General features: G+C 41.3%; 1 protein-coding gene across 3 annotated transcripts in view; it reads right to left on the bottom strand.

Moving 5' to 3' along the window:
* pde4ba (phosphodiesterase 4B, cAMP-specific a) overlaps positions 1-19,663 on the bottom strand; it is a 201,953-nt gene extending 182,290 nt beyond the window's left edge. Inside the window, exon 1 of one of the 3 annotated variants that reach the window (XM_013910867.1) lies at positions 19,462-19,663. In XM_013910867.1, the coding sequence (XP_013766321.1) occupies positions 19,462-19,477 (16 nt within the window). In that variant the 5' untranslated portion in view covers positions 19,478-19,663. The remainder of the gene's footprint in view (positions 1-19,461) is intronic. The other 2 variants (XM_005733113.2, XM_013910870.1) reach the window with 2 other exon arrangements.
* Positions 19,664-19,874: the final 211 nt, after the last annotated feature.

Genomic DNA, 19,874 nt, shown 5'->3' on the forward strand with positions numbered 1-19,874 from the left:
ACACACACACACACACACACACACACACACACACACACACACACACACACACAGTTGTGTGTGATGAGCAGTACATTGTCACCTCCTCTCTGATGCTCTGCTCAAGCAGGCAGGACGGATGGAGGATACATTTTTACATACATAATATAAAATATCTGAAACATGTCCACACAACATAATACTGAACTGTGACACATAAATGCATAAATCAAGTCATTTCTAGTACAAACTGGCACAGACAGGACTTTAATTTGTGCAAAAACACAGGTGTTGGACACTCGTAATGATCCCTAAACTCTCCACACCGATGTTACAGGATGTAATCAAGTCATCATTTACATTAGATTTCTAATCCTTATTACCTGTACAGCTGCAAAGTTAACAGCTGTTTCCTATCATCCAAAACCAGACCTGGCATTGCAGGATGATTTCTGATTACAGATACAACATCCAGACCACTCCATAGTTTTTTAACCTAATAATAGTTTCATTATACAGTACTATTGGTGTGTAAGGGAAATGAATGAGGCACTGACAATAATGTGGCACCAAACCCAAGCTGTTGAGTATTCTTATTTCTGGGTCTTTTTAATATTAAAGAACAAGAAATATGAAATATGTGGAACATAATTTAATCCATCATAAAGTCCTCCCAAATCCACTGTACACTCAATCTTTACATGCAAGCTATGCTCTGTAAATCCTTCAAACAGTTTAATAAAGTTTATCCCTTAGTGTAGCATATCAAGGGCATCGTACGCCACTGTACCACTGACAGATGAAGCGCATGTGGGATGGTGAACAGCTGAGTTCATCAACCAGCCACAGCCTTGAACTTTTTCCTCTGTAATATTACTTTGATGCACTGCAGTTAACTTTATTAGTGTTTATCTGCCACAAGTGTTGGGGAGTAACGGAATACATGTAGAGGCGTTACGCATTTAAAATATTTAAAATACAAAATTTTAGTAACTGCATTTCGTTACAGTTACCATCTAAATATGTGATAATTGGAAGTTAGTGTTACTTTGTTGAAATAAATGGACTACACAGCGGTCTTTTCCTGTTTCATATGTTCGGCTATCTCCTCTCTAATTTTGGTAATTCCACACATTGCTGGAAACCCAAACAAAATAAGAGGCTCTAATGCAGGGGTGTCAAACTCAAATACACAGTGGGCCAAAATTCAAAACTGGAACAAAGTCGCGGGCTAACATTAATATTTATTGAAAAAAAAATCTTCCTCTAGATATAAGAATGAATCTTTTCTTATGGACTCAAACAAGTTTTGCTGAAAAACTGAATATGGAACAAACAAAGCTTAATACTAAACAATATATATATTAGCTGTATAATACCAGTAGGCCAGCTCTAATACTAATTTGGTATGGCTTCGCGGGCCAAATGTAATTAGGCTGCGGGCCAAATGTGGCCCGCGGGCCAGAGTTTGACACCTATGCTCTAATGTGAGCGTCCTTCCCAGCTGAAAAGACTTCAACCTAAACAAACATCTGGAAGTAAGCTCTATTTTAAAAACTAATGTTAGCCTCCTGCAGCTACCTTGTTTTAGTTGTGGTAGCTACCTGGGTCATTTGCCACTTAAGTATCTTCGATGTATTATTGTGATTTATGACTATTACTGAACCAAACTAACACTGTAAGCTGGCCTTAACTGAGGTTAGTTCATAGACTGCAGACTGTTATACTTGATGGATAGCATTAACAACCTGCTAGCTGCTAATAATCATGCGCAGTTCTGAAAGCAGTTTATTAACTAACCTCAGCTAATGTCAGCTAACAGTGTTAGCTTGCTGGCGAGTAGCCTTCAGTAATAGTAATAAATCACACAGCAATCGTGCATTGATTTAGCTGTAAAAAGCATGACATTATATTAAGTAATCCAAAACATTCAGAATACGTTACATTGAGTAACTTAATAGAATACGTTACAAACTACATTTCGGGTTCGTATGTATTCTGTAATCTGTAGTGGAATACATTTTAAAAGTAACCTTCCCAACACTGTGTGACATTCGGTAATGTGATACTAGTAGCATGACTGTGGTTATTAACCTGGTTAGACATATCAGAGAGCTCATTGATCCATGAATGACACGACTTTTTCTGTTTATTAGATCCCAACTATAGCGATGAGGGCCTGAGTCATACAGTGATAATAACAACTATCAGTTGCACCACCTCTGGAAGTGCTTCTGTGAGTCATTTCAGAGGCCAAGACATTCAATCGTTTAATGTAGAGGAATGGTTCGTGCTGCGATTGCTTTGCCCTCAAGATGTCACAGTGTGGCGCAGAATTTTGTGAAACTATAATGAAAAACATTTACTTACAGTAAAACTCAGTGTTGTGCGGGCCTAGAGACCAGTCGACAACCTCCAACAGCTGCTAAATGAATCGATTTCTCATTTGTATCCACTGTGTCGTCGTCATCAAGGAATACAGAGTCTTACCTAGCTACTGGTCTCTAGGTCTATGTGACTGATGCTTAAAAGTAAAAAAAGGTCTCTACTAGCAGCATAACGATTATTAAATTAAGAAAAGAAATCTGATGTGAATTTTTATTTTTCATTTCAGATGAAAACACAGTGTGCATGAATCATTGCCTTCAGCTGCACACAGCAACCGCAAGCACCAAAACTTTACTCCAGATTCTGCACAGGTACACGTGCATAATTTCAATATTTTTTCCCCTGCAAGGACATATGACAAATGAAAACATTGAATCTATGCCGCAGATGCGAGAAACCGTGTTTTTCATATAATTTTGCAGCCTACAGCCTCTGAGAGCCTCCCACATGAGGATTGTGTAGAGGAGAGAAAAAAAAAACACAGAAAAAGGTCAGAGCAGTGGAAACAGATCTGCTGCACGTTTTCTGCAGCTGTGGGTTTTTTTCTTCACCTTACTGTCTTGCAAACTTTCATTTACTAAGCACCGCTGTAACTGTCACGTTTTCACTTCTCTGCATGGTTTCAGTTGCCAAAACACTTCACTTCTGAATCACTGATCACCAGTTTACAGGCTGTCTCCAGACACGACGCCGCTCTCACTGGGGATTTCATTTCCACCTCACAGAGATCGTCATCCTAAGAACAGAAAACCAGAGCTCAGGGAGCTCCTAATTAGCAAAGTGACTTTTCTCTAGATTTCTCATTCACTTGATGTCTTCCCCTTTTTTTCTCACCCTGATGTCAGTGATGTCATTTCAGGTGCGAGCTCACTAGATGGTGTTTCACCTGCCTGTGGTTAGTGCAATCTTATTAAAAACTATGAGCTTTGACATACTTTAAGTGCTTCTTGAGACAATTAAAGGGAAACTTTTATTTGCATATGTAGTGCCGATTTAATGAAGGGTCGAACACTCAAAAAGCGAGGGCAGTCCGTCTGTCGAGCGCGTAATAAAGAGAAGGAGACCAGGAACACCGAGTAGAAACCATGTTGATATAATGCTGCACTATTGTATCAGTGGGAAGAAGAAAAACAGATAAAGACTGCCAGATATAATATGTTCTGGATACATTTTCATATTTTTTGATCACATAAATATGTAAATTCATCTTAAACGTGCAGAAATTAAAGTCGAAGCAGATTGTACTGACCTACTGTCTCCAAATACGGTGCATCTGCCCAGACCCTTAAACATAAAATGCATCTGCAATAGGGTCAACTTGTGTTTGACCAACATCGCTGCTCAACCACAGGATTAAAAGTAGAACAAAAGGCAACACTGATCTTCAGTTTTCAAAACGCTTGCATGTTTTCTTCATTTAGTCCTTCCATCCATCTCTTTTCTTCTGTTTATCCAGTTCAGGGTTGCAGTGGTCAGTCTCAGCTGCTGTAAGGGTGAGAGGCAGGGTGCTGTCGTGGGGCTAACTCAGACAGACAGACTCACATTAACACCTATTGTCACAGTCAGCTGACCGTGTGGAACGAGGAGGAGGACGCAAGTGCAGAGGCACAAAAAACAAGACTTGAATGGACCTAACATGAAGACCTGGCATGGATACATGAAAATCCTGAAACGCAGCATGAACGTAGCAGACGGCCGTACATGGAATGACCATATAAATACACACGAGGGTGACGAGGGAAAAGGAAACACACGGGCAACACAGCTGGGACGAATTAACATAATGACTGGACAGGAGGAAGCAAACTGAACACACAGAACATGGGACGCAAGACTGTCAAAGTAAAACAGGAAACACGCAGAGCTAGGGAGACGTAAACACAGGGGACTTGTCACACTCGCACGCCGAAGACAAAATACTACCAGCATAGTGGGGAAGACATGGGAGAAACCTAAACCCAAAGAGCACTAACTGAGCTTAGAACATAATGCAGAGGGCATGAACACGAGGAGGGGAACATGAGAACAAAAGGACAAGCACCTGCATAAACACCACACATACTGAAAGGGACACAGAGGACGAAGACACAAGGGGAATCTAATAACCGATCAATTACAACAGGGCAACCTAGGACAACTAAATGAACTTAAACATAAACAATAAGACATCAAAATATTAAAAGAAATTCAAAACACTGGGTCAAACGACCCGGGACCATGACACTTACTGATCATTTAGAATCAGCAATTAACCTAACCACACTAACTCCATGTCTGTGGACTGTGGGAGGAAGTACCTGGAGAGAACCCACGCAGACACAGGGAGAACATGCAAACTCCACAGAAGATTTGCTCAGAGCTTCCAGACCTGCTGTCTGTTTACACTCAGTGATGCAGCACCAATGCCAGGAAGATTATGAAGACTCCCCCACCCCAACGATGGACTCTTCTCACTGTTGAGGTCAGGGAAGTGCTTTCGCTCGCTAACACGCGATCACAATGGGAGGAGCTTCTTCCCCCAGGCCATTCGGGCCGTGAACCAGACGTAGAACGGGATAATCGCATGTGAAGTAATACTTACATATTAGCACTTGATGTAGTGTTAATCATTTTACTAATTTGATGACAGAGAAATAGAAAACAAGAGACAGGCCAAGTTATCAGGCACAGCTTATTCAAAACCAGGTCACAGAGGCAGCACAGGAGCTCAGTTCTTATCTAGTCCCTCCAGCTCCTTCCAGGAAATGAATATATACATAACAGACACAACTTTACGACTATCTGCCTTCCAAAGATCCCTTTCGATGCTAACAAAACTGCACTGACCATTACTGCGTGACCTTTCAGGGCGGGCGGCGCTGCTTACCACAGCACCCAGAGTAGATTGTCTGGGTGTCTGCTTGATCTGCAACCATTTTTAGTGGTAACATTCACATAAATGATCCAATTTTTCCCTTGGAGAAGTCTGAAATGAAATGAAAAATAAGCCTTCACAACATCACAAACCTTCAGCGGCTTTATTGCTGTGGCAGAACAGTGTATGACATGTCGAGCGCTGTGTGCCGTGTAACGTCCAGAGGAGAAAGTCGAAAACAGTCTTTCATCTTTTTGTTTTTGCACTAACTTCTCGGTGCGATGGTCGTTTGCTTTGATGTGAGTAAATGACCTGTTACAGACAATCACCTGTGAGAAAATAGATAATTGTCTGAAGAATTCACGGCGAGTGAGTGGGCAGCAGAGTATTGACACTAGTCAGAACTTGTTTGAAGTCTCCTGTTCTGTGTGACACGTGAGAAAGAAGAACTTCAAGTTTTGTCTTGACTTGATTTTAACAACACTGTGAAGTGTTAGCGCGAGACTTCAGGGAAATATGGTATACCAAAAAAACCCCACACCCAATGAGCTCTGCAGAATAACAGGATTTCCGAGTTATCGGTCCAGAGAAGGGTTTTATTTGCAGGTTTCTCTTCCATCCTGACTTGGCTTAATGCGAACCCCCAATTTGGTCTTGCTTAAATTTAATGCCCAGAAGTAAATAACAACAGCACGTTCATTACCAAATGGTGTAATGCAAAATAGCAAAGCAGAAGCTGGAGCTACAGCGTGCTCACACTACTGGCAGGTTCAAGAGGAGCTAATAATTACAGGATGCAGCGGTGTGATTCTGTGTTGTGTTTGGTGGAAGAAGGGCGGATTAATGCATGGTAGATAAAGCTCAGACCTCTGGCACACAGCACACCCTTTTACCTTCATTTTCACTCAAACAAATCTCACACCAATTATGGAAAATCCTTTAAAAATCCCTTAAAACCGAAAAACACGTTTAACATTCAAGGTTTCAGCACCAATATCAAAAACCTCAGGATGCAACATAAACTTTACATATCTGAGCTGCCACCCAGACCACACTGTTAATGGATAATGACACCGACCACCAAATGTAACCTGGAAACCTGGTTTAAAAAGCATTGGCAGGAGCTTCCTGCAGCATCACTGAGATCCATACCTGTGCTTTTAGACAACTGGTGACTTTGTAATTATATTATCAATTATTTCCAACAGAGAGAGAAAGCGGTCAGTGCTGGTAAATAACACTCTGCTTTTCAACAGCAAAGACAGCAGAGCTGTTACTGACAGTTACTGTAAATGTGTTACACGGGTGCTGATCTCAGCTTGCATCCATGGCACTGTCAGCAGAAGCCCCACTGTTTCCTTGAGTCAAAACTTCATATTTCAACTACAAGCATACTGTAAGAATGTTGGATAAAAATATTTCCAAAATGAATCATTAAAAAATGAACAAAAAAAACCTCATAAATAATTAAATTCATTACATTAAATAAAAACAAAACATAAGCACGGTGTTAGCACTGTTGCCTCACAGCAAGAAGGTCCTGGGTTCAATTCCACCATAAGGGCGGGGTCTTTCTGTGTGGAGGTTGCGTGTTCTCCCAGTGTTTGTGTGGGTTCTCTCCGGCTTCCTCCCACAGTCCAAAGACATGCGGTTGGGGGGGTTAGTTTAATTGGAAACTCTAAATTGCCCGTAGGTGTGAATGTGAGAGCGAATGTCTGTGTCCTGTGGCAGACTGACGACCTGCCCAGGGTGCACCCTCCCTCTCACCCTAAGTCAGCTGGGATAGGCTCCAGCCCTGCCGCCATCCTGAACAGGATAAGCGAAGAGAATGGATGGAAATAAAAGAAATAAAATGAATAACATGCATGCGTAAGAGAGTTAAAAACAAAACATGCCAACAGGTAAGATTTATTATCCCTTAACCTGCTGTGGTTACATAAATTGCTACATTTGAACGGGACTTTCCGTGTTTGGGCGTTCATTAATAAAACAAATATCAACAACACAGACAAATCTGAGATAATAATTGTGGGATTATATCTAAAAATGTAGGATATAATTATGGAGGACTTCAGACTAAAGTTTTTCATTATTTTAATCCATGCAGCATAATCACTATAGACAGTAGCAGGATAATATCTGGTATATTTAATGACAATAATTGTGTTCTATTTCATTTAAGTGTGGCTCTAGATGACCAACAGTCTGATATAATGCTGTATTACACCGACAGCTGTGATCGCCCGAAGAAGAAACCTGCAGACCCTTTTTTCTCGTTTTATTTGCCGACTCAGCGTAGCGTGATGTTTGGATGCCTTGTACTGTTTCTTTTAAAGTGTCAACTCCAGGAAGAGGAATTGCTTTTAAGACCAGTATCAGTACCAGTATATTTTAAGCAATGTCAGCATCCAAACCCATTAAGCTAAACTACAGGTAACCACACACGGCCGTGTATTAGACACGGAATGTAGTATTGTACTATAAACAGTTGTTGTACTATTATTCTAATATAAACCAGATTATTTCTGGAGATCATACATTTAATCTGTAGCAGCACATAATCAGACATCATTCATATTTTACATTCATAATTCCTTTCATTCCACATTTGAACACACCAAAAAAAGTTGACCCCTGTACTATCTGACAGCATATTTCAAGAACACAGCTCTCAGTGTGCCCCTCTGTGTTATCGTTTATCTCATTTCTCCTTTACTGTGCAAATTAATGTGCAGTATGTTCAGTTAGATTCAAGAAGATTTGAATTGAAAACAGTAGGTTTGACTTTAGGTGTTACAATGTTTCTTAAAAAGAGAAAATGTATTATTCAAATCATCATATTTTAGATTTTACATTACGTCTGGTCACATTGTGCCTAGGGCTCCGTCTCTGTAATCAATGTGCCCTATATTTGCATATGAAGAGTCATAAGTCATAAAAAGTGACCTGAAGGCAAAGGAGTAGAAACCGGCCGATGTGGTCAGCACTGCCTGCAGAAACAGATGACCACACTTGTAGCATGTTCGTGTCTCTTCTCCTTGTTATGACGCATTTCCATAAACCATAAAGTTTGTCCCGGTCTCACTAGTATTTCCATAGCATGCATGTAGAGGGGATCTTTATCACACCTCTCACTAATATAACAGAAAATCAATCCCAAGCCCGTCCTTCAATCACTTCATCAGTTCTTGCACAAAGACGCGAGCCGGCAGCTCGGCGTGTTCATTACTCTCAATTATGCTGCTCATTTTTTTCTAGTTATTCATCTCTGTCAGCTCGAGCCCTGTGAGGGTAATCTTTCAGTCACGGACACAGAGATGAGGAAGACAGCATCCATTTGTGTATTCACTCATTAAATTAATGACCAAGATTATTTATATTTGTTTATAACATTCATTTAAAGGATGTCAGAGTCTAGAAGAGCGAGACGGAGAAACGCAGAGAATTTCAGAGGAAAAAAAACAGCAACACATAAGATTGAATATTTATAACTGGACATTTAAACGGACTATAAACAGTGTGTGGCCTGCAATACAATAACATTACAGAAGCTAATAAACAGCATTTGGATGGTTTATTGAAGTCTTTGAATATTTACAGTAGTCTTATAGCCCGAGAGCGCGTCTGATCCCAGAAACTAAGCAGGGAGAGGCCTGGTTAGTACTTGGACGTGAGACCATCTGGGAATACCAGGCACTGCGAGCTTGTGGGCAGTGAAGGCTCAGGAGGTAGAGTGGGTCATCTACAATCAGAAGATCAGTAGCTTGATCCCCGGCTACTGCAGTCCGCATGGCAGAGTATCCTCGGGCAAGACACTGAACCCGAGTTGCTCCCGATGCGTCCATGTGAGTGTGTGCATGTAAAACAAGGTGCTTAGGTGTCCAAAAAAGTGCTTATATGAATGTGTGACACTGGGTGAATGAGGCTCGTGGTAAAACATGCTTTCAGTGCTCAGTTAGAGAAGAGAACCTATAACAAAGACATGCAGAGTTTAGCAAAGTTTCCAAGTTAAATTCTCTCTTAAAAATTAGCAGCTTTAATCAAGAGTTGGCAACAATGTTTATTATAAGCTCGTGGTGAGACAACTCCGCACAGCTGAGTAAATAAAAAAATCTGGATGAGAGCCATGTGATATGACTCATAGCTGTTTTGTTGTAAACACAGAGTGTCTTTAACAAATTACTCACAAATTCTAATGCACGAATTTGACAACGAAAATGCAAATATCATAATTAAACATATAAATACTGCAATTAGGAACTCTTACTCCCGATTTCTTTCTCAAATATGATCTCAAACCAATGATCTGCAACTTCCTGTTGGTCCACCATTAAACGCCAATTCCATTAAGCCTGTGGAGCTGTGGAGGAGCCGTCCTGCAATATCTACAGTATTGACCAGGCTAGAAAAAGCCTACTAAAATCTTCCCAGTGAAGATGATGCAACGATGAATGTAAGGGTTTAATAAATAAATGAATGCTACAGGAAAAGAAGGAATGAAGGTCTGGTAACTATGGCAATAGCAAGAGAGTGATATTGCATGTGACGGGAACATGTGAAGATAAAGATCCAGCTTCTTAGCCCAAAGTAGGAACGTGGAGTGTTTCTCTCATTCACATTTACAAAAAAGAAATAAATGAAAAATTACAAAGTAAAACTCATAAGTACGCATGCAGCAGCAGGGACACTGGTAAAGGCAACAAAAGCTTTTTCATTTTCCTTTCAATTTCACAAGAAATTGCTGCAGATAGGTTTCCCGCCGTCCTTGCCTGTGTTTTCTTTGTGTCTCAACAGTATTTTTACTACACGATCTCCTTTTTGTGTTTTTGCTCTGTCATGTTTTCCTCCACCCTCTCTGCATCCTGGCCCTGCTGTGGATTCGAGGTGATGCAGGCCTGGTTATTCTTGGCTCTCGGGACCTCGGTCCTGCTGTGCTGTCCTCTACATCTCCAGTACCTGCTGTGCCCTGATGGCCCTGACGCTCAGCCTAATTGCCACTCCAAGTTGGCTGTGCCTCACACTCCTTTGTCCATCCCCATGTCTACTCCTGCTTCTGCTGGCTCCGTTTTGTATTCTCAACATTATTTTTCTAGTTACCACCACACACTGGTTACAGGCAGCTAAGGTTAGCATAGGGAGGTTCTGCTGTTTTTGCACCCAGTGCATTTGTGCTGCCTGAAAATAGTGTCTGTTCTGTACTTTATTCAAAGACACTGACAAAAAGAAACCAGAGAGCTGACCAATGCCAGGATTCTAGAGGAAAGCTCACTTCAAACTTGGTTTGTGGATACCACTGTGAAGTCTTTAAAGCAACTAGATTCAGGAGCCAGCCTGAAGTAAACACTTCAGGGGTTATCTTGGGTTCACAGAGTAGCTGAAACGCTGCCAGAGCAAACCAGAATAACACTCCACCAGTTTTATTCTCCAAGTGAGTAACTGGTTTATGTGATTCAGTATAGTTTGGTTGAAATTCAGAATTCATGCATTCATATTTCATGCAGTTTCATCCCAGCTTTATCTTCAGCACATTTTTTTAATTCAGCGATCACGCTACAGTTGCAGTTAATCTTTAGGTTCATTAGAAAGGTCAGCAAGTCTTCAGGAGTGGAGGTGTGGATATTATTTTTATTTTACAGAAGGATGAGAATCCCGTGGTAAAGTGTGTCTGGGACAGAAACCACTGGGTTATGCTACTAACACAACGCAACCGTTTGCACAGAGTGATGATGTCTCCAACCTCAACCCGTCACAGAACTTCAGCAGGTCAACTTAGAGCCTCCTTTCCACCTGTTCGTGTTTCTATGGCAGAATCGTCGTGGCGATGGCTTTGAAGTCTCTTTGGGCTGTTTTTCAACTTTTTTTGTGTTGTATGTGTGTCGTCATTAGGACAGGGATTTGCGTTGGTGTGTGGGACTGTAGCCTGCAGGTTTATATTGTTAACTGGTAATTATGAGACAAACTGTGTGAGTTCATTTTACAAAATAACGTGAAAGTTGTAACTACAGAGATGAGGTCAACAAACTGACTGAGTGGTGTTCAGTTAACAACCTCCAACTGAACACCACGAAAACTAAAGAACTTATCTTGGACTTCAGGAAGGGCAGAGCAGACCCGGCCCCACTTTACATTCACGGGAGCTGTGTGGAGAGGGTACACTCCATGAAGTTTCTGGGCGTGCAGATATCTGATGACCTCTCCTGGACTGCAAATACTACAGCGGTGGTTAAAAAGGCCCAGCAGCGTCTCCACTTTCTGAGAGTGCTCAGGAGGAACAACCTGGAGGAGAGGCTGCTAGTGACATTTTACAGAGCCACCATAGAGAGCATCCTAACGTACGGCATAACAACATGGTATGCAGGGTGCTCAGCTGCAGACAGGAAAGTACTGCAGAGGGTCATCAACACAGCCCAGAAGATCACTGGCTGCTCTCTGCCCAGCCTGGAGGTCACTGCAAACTCTCGGTACCTCAGCAGAGCTGGCAATATCATCAAGGACCACTCTCACCCCAGCAACCAACTGTTTGAACTATTACCGTCAGGCCGACGGTACAGGTCACATAAAACCAGGACAAACAGATTCAGGGATAGCTTCTTTCCCAGAGCTATCACCGTAGTAAATAAGCACAAAAACAACTGAACCTATTCCATACCGTCACTGTCATTATATTATGCTGCTATTCATACTGTCATTATATTAATGCTGCTATCCTGTATATATCGTACATACTATTGTTTGAGTACTTATGATTGTTTTTTTTTGTACTTTTTATATTTTACATTTATATTTATTATTGAAACTTGCACCAAGGGAGTGGCACTCCAATTTCGTTGTACTCTGTACAATGACAATAAAGGCTATTCTATTTTCTAAACGAATAGTGTAACAAATTACTTTGTCTGGTGAGTAATTGCGTAAGGTGCTGCATTACTTTTAAGAAAAAAAACAAAAAACAAGGTAATGTGAAATGCATTACAGTTTTTGAGTACCAACCCCAACACTACCAGCTACTGAAGAGGAGCAGGCATGAACAGATTTTGTCATGAACCTGCTGTGTGCCGTTAAGCAGACTTAAACTCAAAAACACAGCTTTATTGCTGGCGTGCAGGTGATACAAAATGAAAATAAACTGGAATTCCTGAACCTAAACATACGGAGAAACACACGAGGAACAAGGGATGCGAGACTTTCACAATAAAACAGGAAATAAAGGAACGCAAAACTGACACAAGCTTGACACGGGAGCGGAGGAAAGTGGGACGAGACAGACATGACAGGCTGGGGAAACATGGGATGACACACAAGGAGGGGAACATGGGCACCGAAGGAGGAAACAAGACACAAGGACTCACACAAACATATAGATCCAGACACATACAGAGAGACACCGAGGGCAAAGACAAAATAGGGAATCGAACAATCAAGGAACTAAACAGGGAATATAGGAAACTCAAAACAGCATAACTAAGACTACTAATGAACCATAACACAAAATGTTACCAAAACACAAGAAACTCACAATGCTGGGTCAAAAGGACGCAGAGCCGTGACAGATTTCTTCAAGTTTAAAATGCAACATCAGCAAGCGCACAAGCTGTTTCTGTGCAGTTTGTCACAAAACGTGAGCTAAATTGAAAAAGTTCATGTGTGAAACACAGACGGAGACGATGTAAAAAAGACAGGAGAGGAAGATGAGAGCTTATTTTCAAAGGTGAGCACTGCTCATCAAGCTTACGTGTCCTCGTTCGTGTTAGATCGAATTAAATCAGATATTAGAGACGATTTGCTGCTGAATTATGTTTTTACGAAACATCTTGCAAGACAAACTGAAGTATGTAATTAATTGTAAGTAATTCTTTTGCCCACGCTGTACTAGATGATCTCAGGGCCCCCCCCATCTGCTTTACCCCTCGCCTGATCAGAATCAGTGATTTCCTTTAAACGGCTTCTAAATTTCCATAGACTTGCTTTTATATAATAAAACGACACATGACTTTACGTGACGTCATCTGTTGTGTTTTGACTGTCTGTTTTCAAGCTTCTAGTTGTGTTGTTTATTATAAATGCTGCCTAATTTTTCAATTTTTTAATTTTTTAAAATCATCCTCCGGCATATTTCTGTGTACTTGGGTGTGCGCGCTTCTCCTGCGACTTTAAAAGAGCATTTACAAAGTGTTTTGACAGACGGGAAAAAGCAGAAGATTCAAAGGGAAAATTTAAACAGAGCCAAACATTAAAGGTGCTCTTAATATAAAGCTTATTACTGAATCATTGTTATGAAAATGTTGCTACAAGTTTTTGCACTTCTAACACAATTATGTTCAAAGCTTACAATAAGGCAACAAATCTCTCCTCTGCTATTGAATTATTTATGTATTGAATGTTAGCAGGTAATTCCTCTTTAAATTCATTACTTCGTTTTATTCTCAACAGAAGAAGAATCCTTAGAGATGGATGGCCACTGTCACATGTTTCTACGGTGACACAATGCCTCCGGGCTATTCAGTGCATACAGTGTATGTTGTAGTAGTTCTCAAATTAAACATTGATCTAAGAAAAACAAGAACACACAAGAAGAAACACTCTCTCCTGGGGATTTATGTTTAGACTTGCACAGCCTCGACGCTACACAAGAGGAAAAAAAATCAGCACAGATATTAGCAGCAGGAAACTTATTATGCTTACAAAACACAAGTCTCTGCAGATTTGTCTACTCACCCTGGAACTCCCCAAAACAGGGATAATTGGTTACTGGCATGCCCCTTGTTTGCATGAATATAAGGGTTTTTGTTTTGCTTTTTAAAACCAATTCTTTGGTTCAAGGATATTTAGCAGATGCCTTTTCAGCCTGAGAGGGATCTGCCAAGAGTATTTGACCAACTCCCAAAAAAAGCCAGGACAAATATAATCAGTGTCACGGAGGAAAAGAGATGCCAGTGTGAACAATTATGCTGCTATTTCTTAATTAGCCACAAAATAAAAGGCTGCGCAAGTAAATGCACTTATGCATCATGGAGAAGTTAAATCAACCTTTAATTTTATCCCATCTGAGACCAAAACTGAGCCCTGCCATGGAAATAATCCATAATGCAATTAAAATGACAGCATGACAACTGGCTGGGTGCAAGGCGGGGACCAGGGGGAAAAACATGTCGTGGAACATGTTGTAGAGCAGCACAGCTGAATATGACGCATATGAAGGCAACAGTAGTCTTGGGTCAGGCAGTCCCGAGACATACTTCTTCTTCCTCAATGACAGCTGAGCAGGTGCAGCAATTTCTTATGCAGACTGGAGCATCTTGATATACAAGAGCCTAAATATATATAGACGAGGAAAAACTCTGCAGGTGTGAAGCGAGTCGGGTCAGCAAATCTTCACTGGGTGCAGGGTCACAAAAAAAGTTTACTTAAAAAAGTTGCAATGTGACATCAGGTTAGTTTCTGGTGTTCTCTGGCAGGGGCGTATATGCATTTTCAGTTTTAGGTTTATGCACAATAGATGACGCCGATGCAGCCTTTCATGGATCTTCATGTTTTATCTCAAAAAACAAAAACAAAGCAGGTGATAGGAAACACTCTCATTTCTACCTACTTAATTGTGTTGATGAACACACTGGTGGCTTTACACGTAGGCCACGTGTGCAGCATAGGCCTCATGATTTGATTTATGCTATGATTTTTATTAAATGTGGCTCTGCCATTCTGAACGATTCCAACAATTAGCTTTAAGAAAATAAGCTCAGTGGAACTTCCTACCACCAGTGTTGGTCAAGGAACTTGAAAAAAGTAATTGGTAACTAATTACTTTGCCAAAAAAGTAATTCAATTACTTTACTGATTACTTATTTTCAAAAGTAATTAGTTACTTAGTTATTTCTCAAAACCATGATACACAACCTGGATATGTTATAACGCAAAGTCTCGGAAAGTCTCTTTTTAAAAATAGTTTTAATCTTTCAATTTTATGCACATTGCATCAAACAAAAACGATATGCAGCCGTCTTTGACTTGAAGAAATGTGTGTAACATTTAAACCCATTGTCTGCATATTCCAGCATAAAGAACAAAATCACGTTTTGTGTTTACACTTTTTCAAATTGATGCAAATAAAACAGCAGAAATAAATGAAATCAAAGATTCAGTAGCTGCCCACTGCGGTCCTGTCAGTGGGAGGATCCGGGAGTTTCTCTGTGAATGTCACATCCCAGCGTGCTCGCTGCTCACTCAAATTCGACGCGTCTGTTGCTGCCACGGACGTCGCACGCTCGTATGTCATTGTCATGAGACACTCTCCCAAACAAATCACAACGGTTTAGTAACGCAGCATGTTTATAGGAAAGTAACAGTAATCGAATTACTTCTTTTTTCAAGTAACGCGTAATGTAATGTTACTTGTAATGCGTTACTGCCCATCTCTGCCAGTCCAAAGGCTGCTGGTAGTTTGCTGGTGAGTCTAAATTGCCCGTGGATGTGAGGAAGGTAAAGTGCATGGAGTAGAGCACTGTATCCATATATGGTTAAATGTAGGTTTGGCTTTGAGCTATCAGACTAGAAAGACTGGAACATTGGTGCATTATTGGCAGCCTACAATATTGTTTTGAATGTCTAAATACAGACTACATAGAAAATGTCATTCATTGGGACGACCGTGGGGGTTGGGAAGCGCATCAGTAACCGGAAGGTCGCCAGTTCGATCCCCGGCCTCTCTGTTGTGTCGTGTCCTTGGGCAAGACACTTTACCTACCGCCTACTGGTGATGGCCAGAGGGGCCGATGGCACGATATGGCAGCCTCGCTTCTGTCAGTCTGCCCCAGGGCTACAACTGTAGCTGCCTCCACCAGTGTGTGAGAGTGAATGAATAGTGGTATTGTAAAGCGCTTTGTGTGCCTTGAAAAGCACTATATAAATCCAATCCATTATTATTATTGTTATCTGGAGTTATGTCCAGTAACCAGTTTTAGTCGATAGTTCTCTGCAGGTACACATCTTTTGGGATCAGACGTCCACAGAAGGGTCATATATAGTAGAGATGTAGAGATAAACAGACAAACAGACCCATCAAACATGAGCTGCAATGTCCCTGCTTCACCTTCACTCGAGAACTATAAGGAACCTCTTTACTTCCAGCTTATTCCTGACTTCTGCTTTACAGAAACAACACCTATCATAGTTGTAGCAGCAGCAGACTACAAGTTGGTCTCAAGATCCCTTGAGACCAATGCTGCAAGAATCAGCAAAACACGAGTTGAAGTGTGTAGTCTGACTAAGAGGTGAGCTGTGATCTAGGGCATGTGTCAGCTGGGTCTTGCTGGAAATGGATTGTGATGCCCAGAGCTAATCAAAGAGTACCTCTGGAGTCACGGTGCTGTATGGGCACTGAATTACTGCGAGTTAAATCCTGCTCGTTCTCCTATGTTGTTGTCTGAGAGCCTGAGCAGTCTCTGTTTTCATCTGCAAATGAAAATGAAATAAAGAGGTGAGCGGATGGATGCTCGTTGAAAGAGCTGTTATTCTAGGCAATGGTGCTGATGTACTGTGATCATATTGTGTAGCTGGGTGAATGTATAGAAGATGATTCTAAGCAGGCTAATCAGCTGGCGTGCACACTGGGTGAGAAATTACTGAATGCACAATTACTCCAGTTAATATGAAGAAGTTTTATTGTGCATGGAAAGCCCACTGTATAATCCACATCGTCACCATGCACATCAAGGTTGCCACATTACAAAGTGTTCGCTGCGGGTTAGTGTAACCAGTTTCTACCCTCATAATGATGCTAATTAAGAATTTGTAGATACCTCGAGTCAAAATCAGAGCTAGATACACGTGCTGAGGTGCCGGATATGCCGGTGCCTCTCCACTAAAGTCTGCTCATAGATCAATGTTTTTTCCACATTTGTACATGGTGTGTAAGCCAACAGATCGATAGAGCCCAGAGTTTTGGATGGAGCAAGTCAAATGGATGAAACGCTGCTACATAGTTCACCCATCCAGTAAGGAAATGGCAGCTACAGAGAGACGGATTAAAGGTGAGGGAGGTGGAGGCATGAAGACAGGATAAGAGAAACAGAGAGTATCAGTGCATCTATAGGGGGAAGAATCCGAGATAAAAGGCCAATGAGAGAAAGGAAACACACCTGCCAGTAAGCCCATCAGTACATTGATTTTTGTGCTTGTTCACAGTTTTAGCTCCCAAAGAAAGATACCTGTCAGGTTAGGATCTCCCCAGAGTTCCTATTGTACAACATCTCCATACAGCACGGACCTTAAAAAACCCCAAATATCCACATCTGCAGTGCTTCTTGACATAGAATAGCCCTTTACTGTCACTATACATGTGCAACGAAACTGAGTGCTCCACACCAACTGTGCCGGAGTTAAATATAAATAGTAGACAGCAGGAATAAATAGCAAACAGGAGAAATATGTACAATTGATATAGAAAAACAATAGAAACAGAACATGAAGACGTGAAATGTCTGTAACTGATTCAATAATAACAGATTCTGAGTTCACACTTAAACTCTAAGCTGCTGTTATTCAGGATGAAAACAGATTTAAGATTTTTGTCCTCGTGGCCATTAGCTGGAAGTTTTGCCAGTGCCAGCATGAGGGGGCGTTCATTCTTGAGCGCAGAACACAGAGGAGGGACAGTTAATGCTGATATAATGAAATCCAGAAATTAACTCCATTGACAAAAAGATCCTCTGTGAGGTTGTCTCACAGTGGCAGAGACTGAGGTTGTTGTGTGATATTGTAAAAGCCACTAAGAACCAAGATGTCTGTGCACCTTTGGCATTACAAATGGTAAATGGACTGGCACTTATACAACACTTTTGTACCCTTATTGAACACACAAAGCAATTTTATTACAAGCCTAAGTCACACACACACACACACACACACACACTCTTGTCTATGCCTAAGCAGCTTGACTAACACTCGCACACACTTACACAGATACATGAGGGGCAACTTTGAGTTCAGCCCAAGGATACTTTATCATGCAGGTTAAACCAGCAACCTTGTGACTGGTAGATGACCCACAGATTAAAAAGCTATTTGTTCATAGAAGATTATGTATTCCTTTGTTAGAGCTTCTGAGGGACAACTGAACGAAGGGTCGTATTTGTTTAGGATTTGCAAATAACAAGGGTTCCTGAAGTTTGGCAAGAAAAGCAACAGCTCTGTGCAGTGCTGGAAACCAAAGTGTCAAACTCAGTGACAGGCAGGTTTGTTGACAGCTCTCCAAATGTGGGAACATAGTAAAGTAATCCTCATGCAAGAATGGAAAATTCATCTCCGTCCCGGCTGAGTGCAGGGGTTGTAACCGAACAGCTTTAAAAACCATTCAGAGAACAATAAAACAGTCGTGCACTTTTCTCAGGCTTCTCAACTTGACCTGTGTGCACTCTTAGGGCTAATAAGCACTTTTGACAGCCGAGTCTGCTGTGGATGATTTTTATAACAATGCTGCAGACAGAGCTGTGACACCAACACGTCATTTTAAATCACTGACACTAAAGCTGGTGAGCAGGTACCAATAGGTGACAAAAAAAAACGCAACATATTGTCGAGGGAGGCTGGGTCACGACATATGTGCCCGTTTCAATTGAGATCTGGTGACTGTGGCAGCCTTAGGATATGATTCTCAACCTTTTCATATTCATCATGTTGTCCTGCGGATGGAGACACTGTCAATGGCATCGGGCTCACATGTTAATTGGACGATTGGTCACCCAGAACAACTGACCCATACAGGAACATGCCGCCAGTTTTGAAGCTTCCTTTTCATGCATTTGTAGCTTTTGGACCCAAAAGTAAATACAGATCAAAAGAAGAAAACTAATTGTAAAACCTCACATAGGAAATGATTTTATGTTAAACGCACAAACTTAAGCCTAAAATCCCTTAAACTTTTATGTAAATACCTTAATTCTATGTAATATTTATAACACGATTCAAAGGGTTGAGAGGACGCAGCTTCCTATGTTGTGATAAAAAGCAGGTGAAACACCTGAGATCACCGCCCGGGGTTAGGCTGAACTTGTCCATGTATTAAAGGTGACAGGAGACAAACAAAATCCACATCATCGATCTAAAATCACTTTCATTCAGTAAAAATCATGTTCAGCGCTGCTAGTTACATCAACACAAACGACATCGCAGATGTTTAAAGAAAAGGAAAAAAAAGCACAGTAAATCCAATGCGATATGATAACATTCATAAGCGTCCCGATTACCTTCTTCACAGCGCATCCACACGTGGGGACAAAGGGAATCCCGGCGCCTCTTTGCGCGTTGTTTTCGGACGAGATCCGCTGTCACTACATCGGAAAAGGTTTTTTATTTCGTCTCAGCAAATGTTCTCACCATCCTCTGCTGGGATATGTTCGCTCTACAGCTGTTATCCAGGCTCTTCGCTCGTTTTTCTCTCTTTCCCCCCCTTTCTTTTATTCACATGATCAAAGGTCTCTGGTTTACCCACTTTTTCCGAGATTTAAACAAAACTGTAACAAACCCGAAACGCTTGACCAAACGGGTTACCTTTGGTCTCAGTTGCATATCCTGTCGTTTAACAATTCGGAAGCTCCGTTCCCAGACCGAGCTGCTTTATGTGTTGATGGGGGAGGTTGGAGAGCATGTGCGAGCTTTC

Source organism: Pundamilia nyererei, unplaced genomic scaffold (assembly GCF_000239375.1).
Source record: "Pundamilia nyererei isolate P.nyererei 1_Seehausen unplaced genomic scaffold, PunNye1.0 scaffold00050, whole genome shotgun sequence".
Lineage (NCBI taxonomy): Eukaryota > Metazoa > Chordata > Actinopteri > Cichliformes > Cichlidae > Pundamilia > Pundamilia nyererei.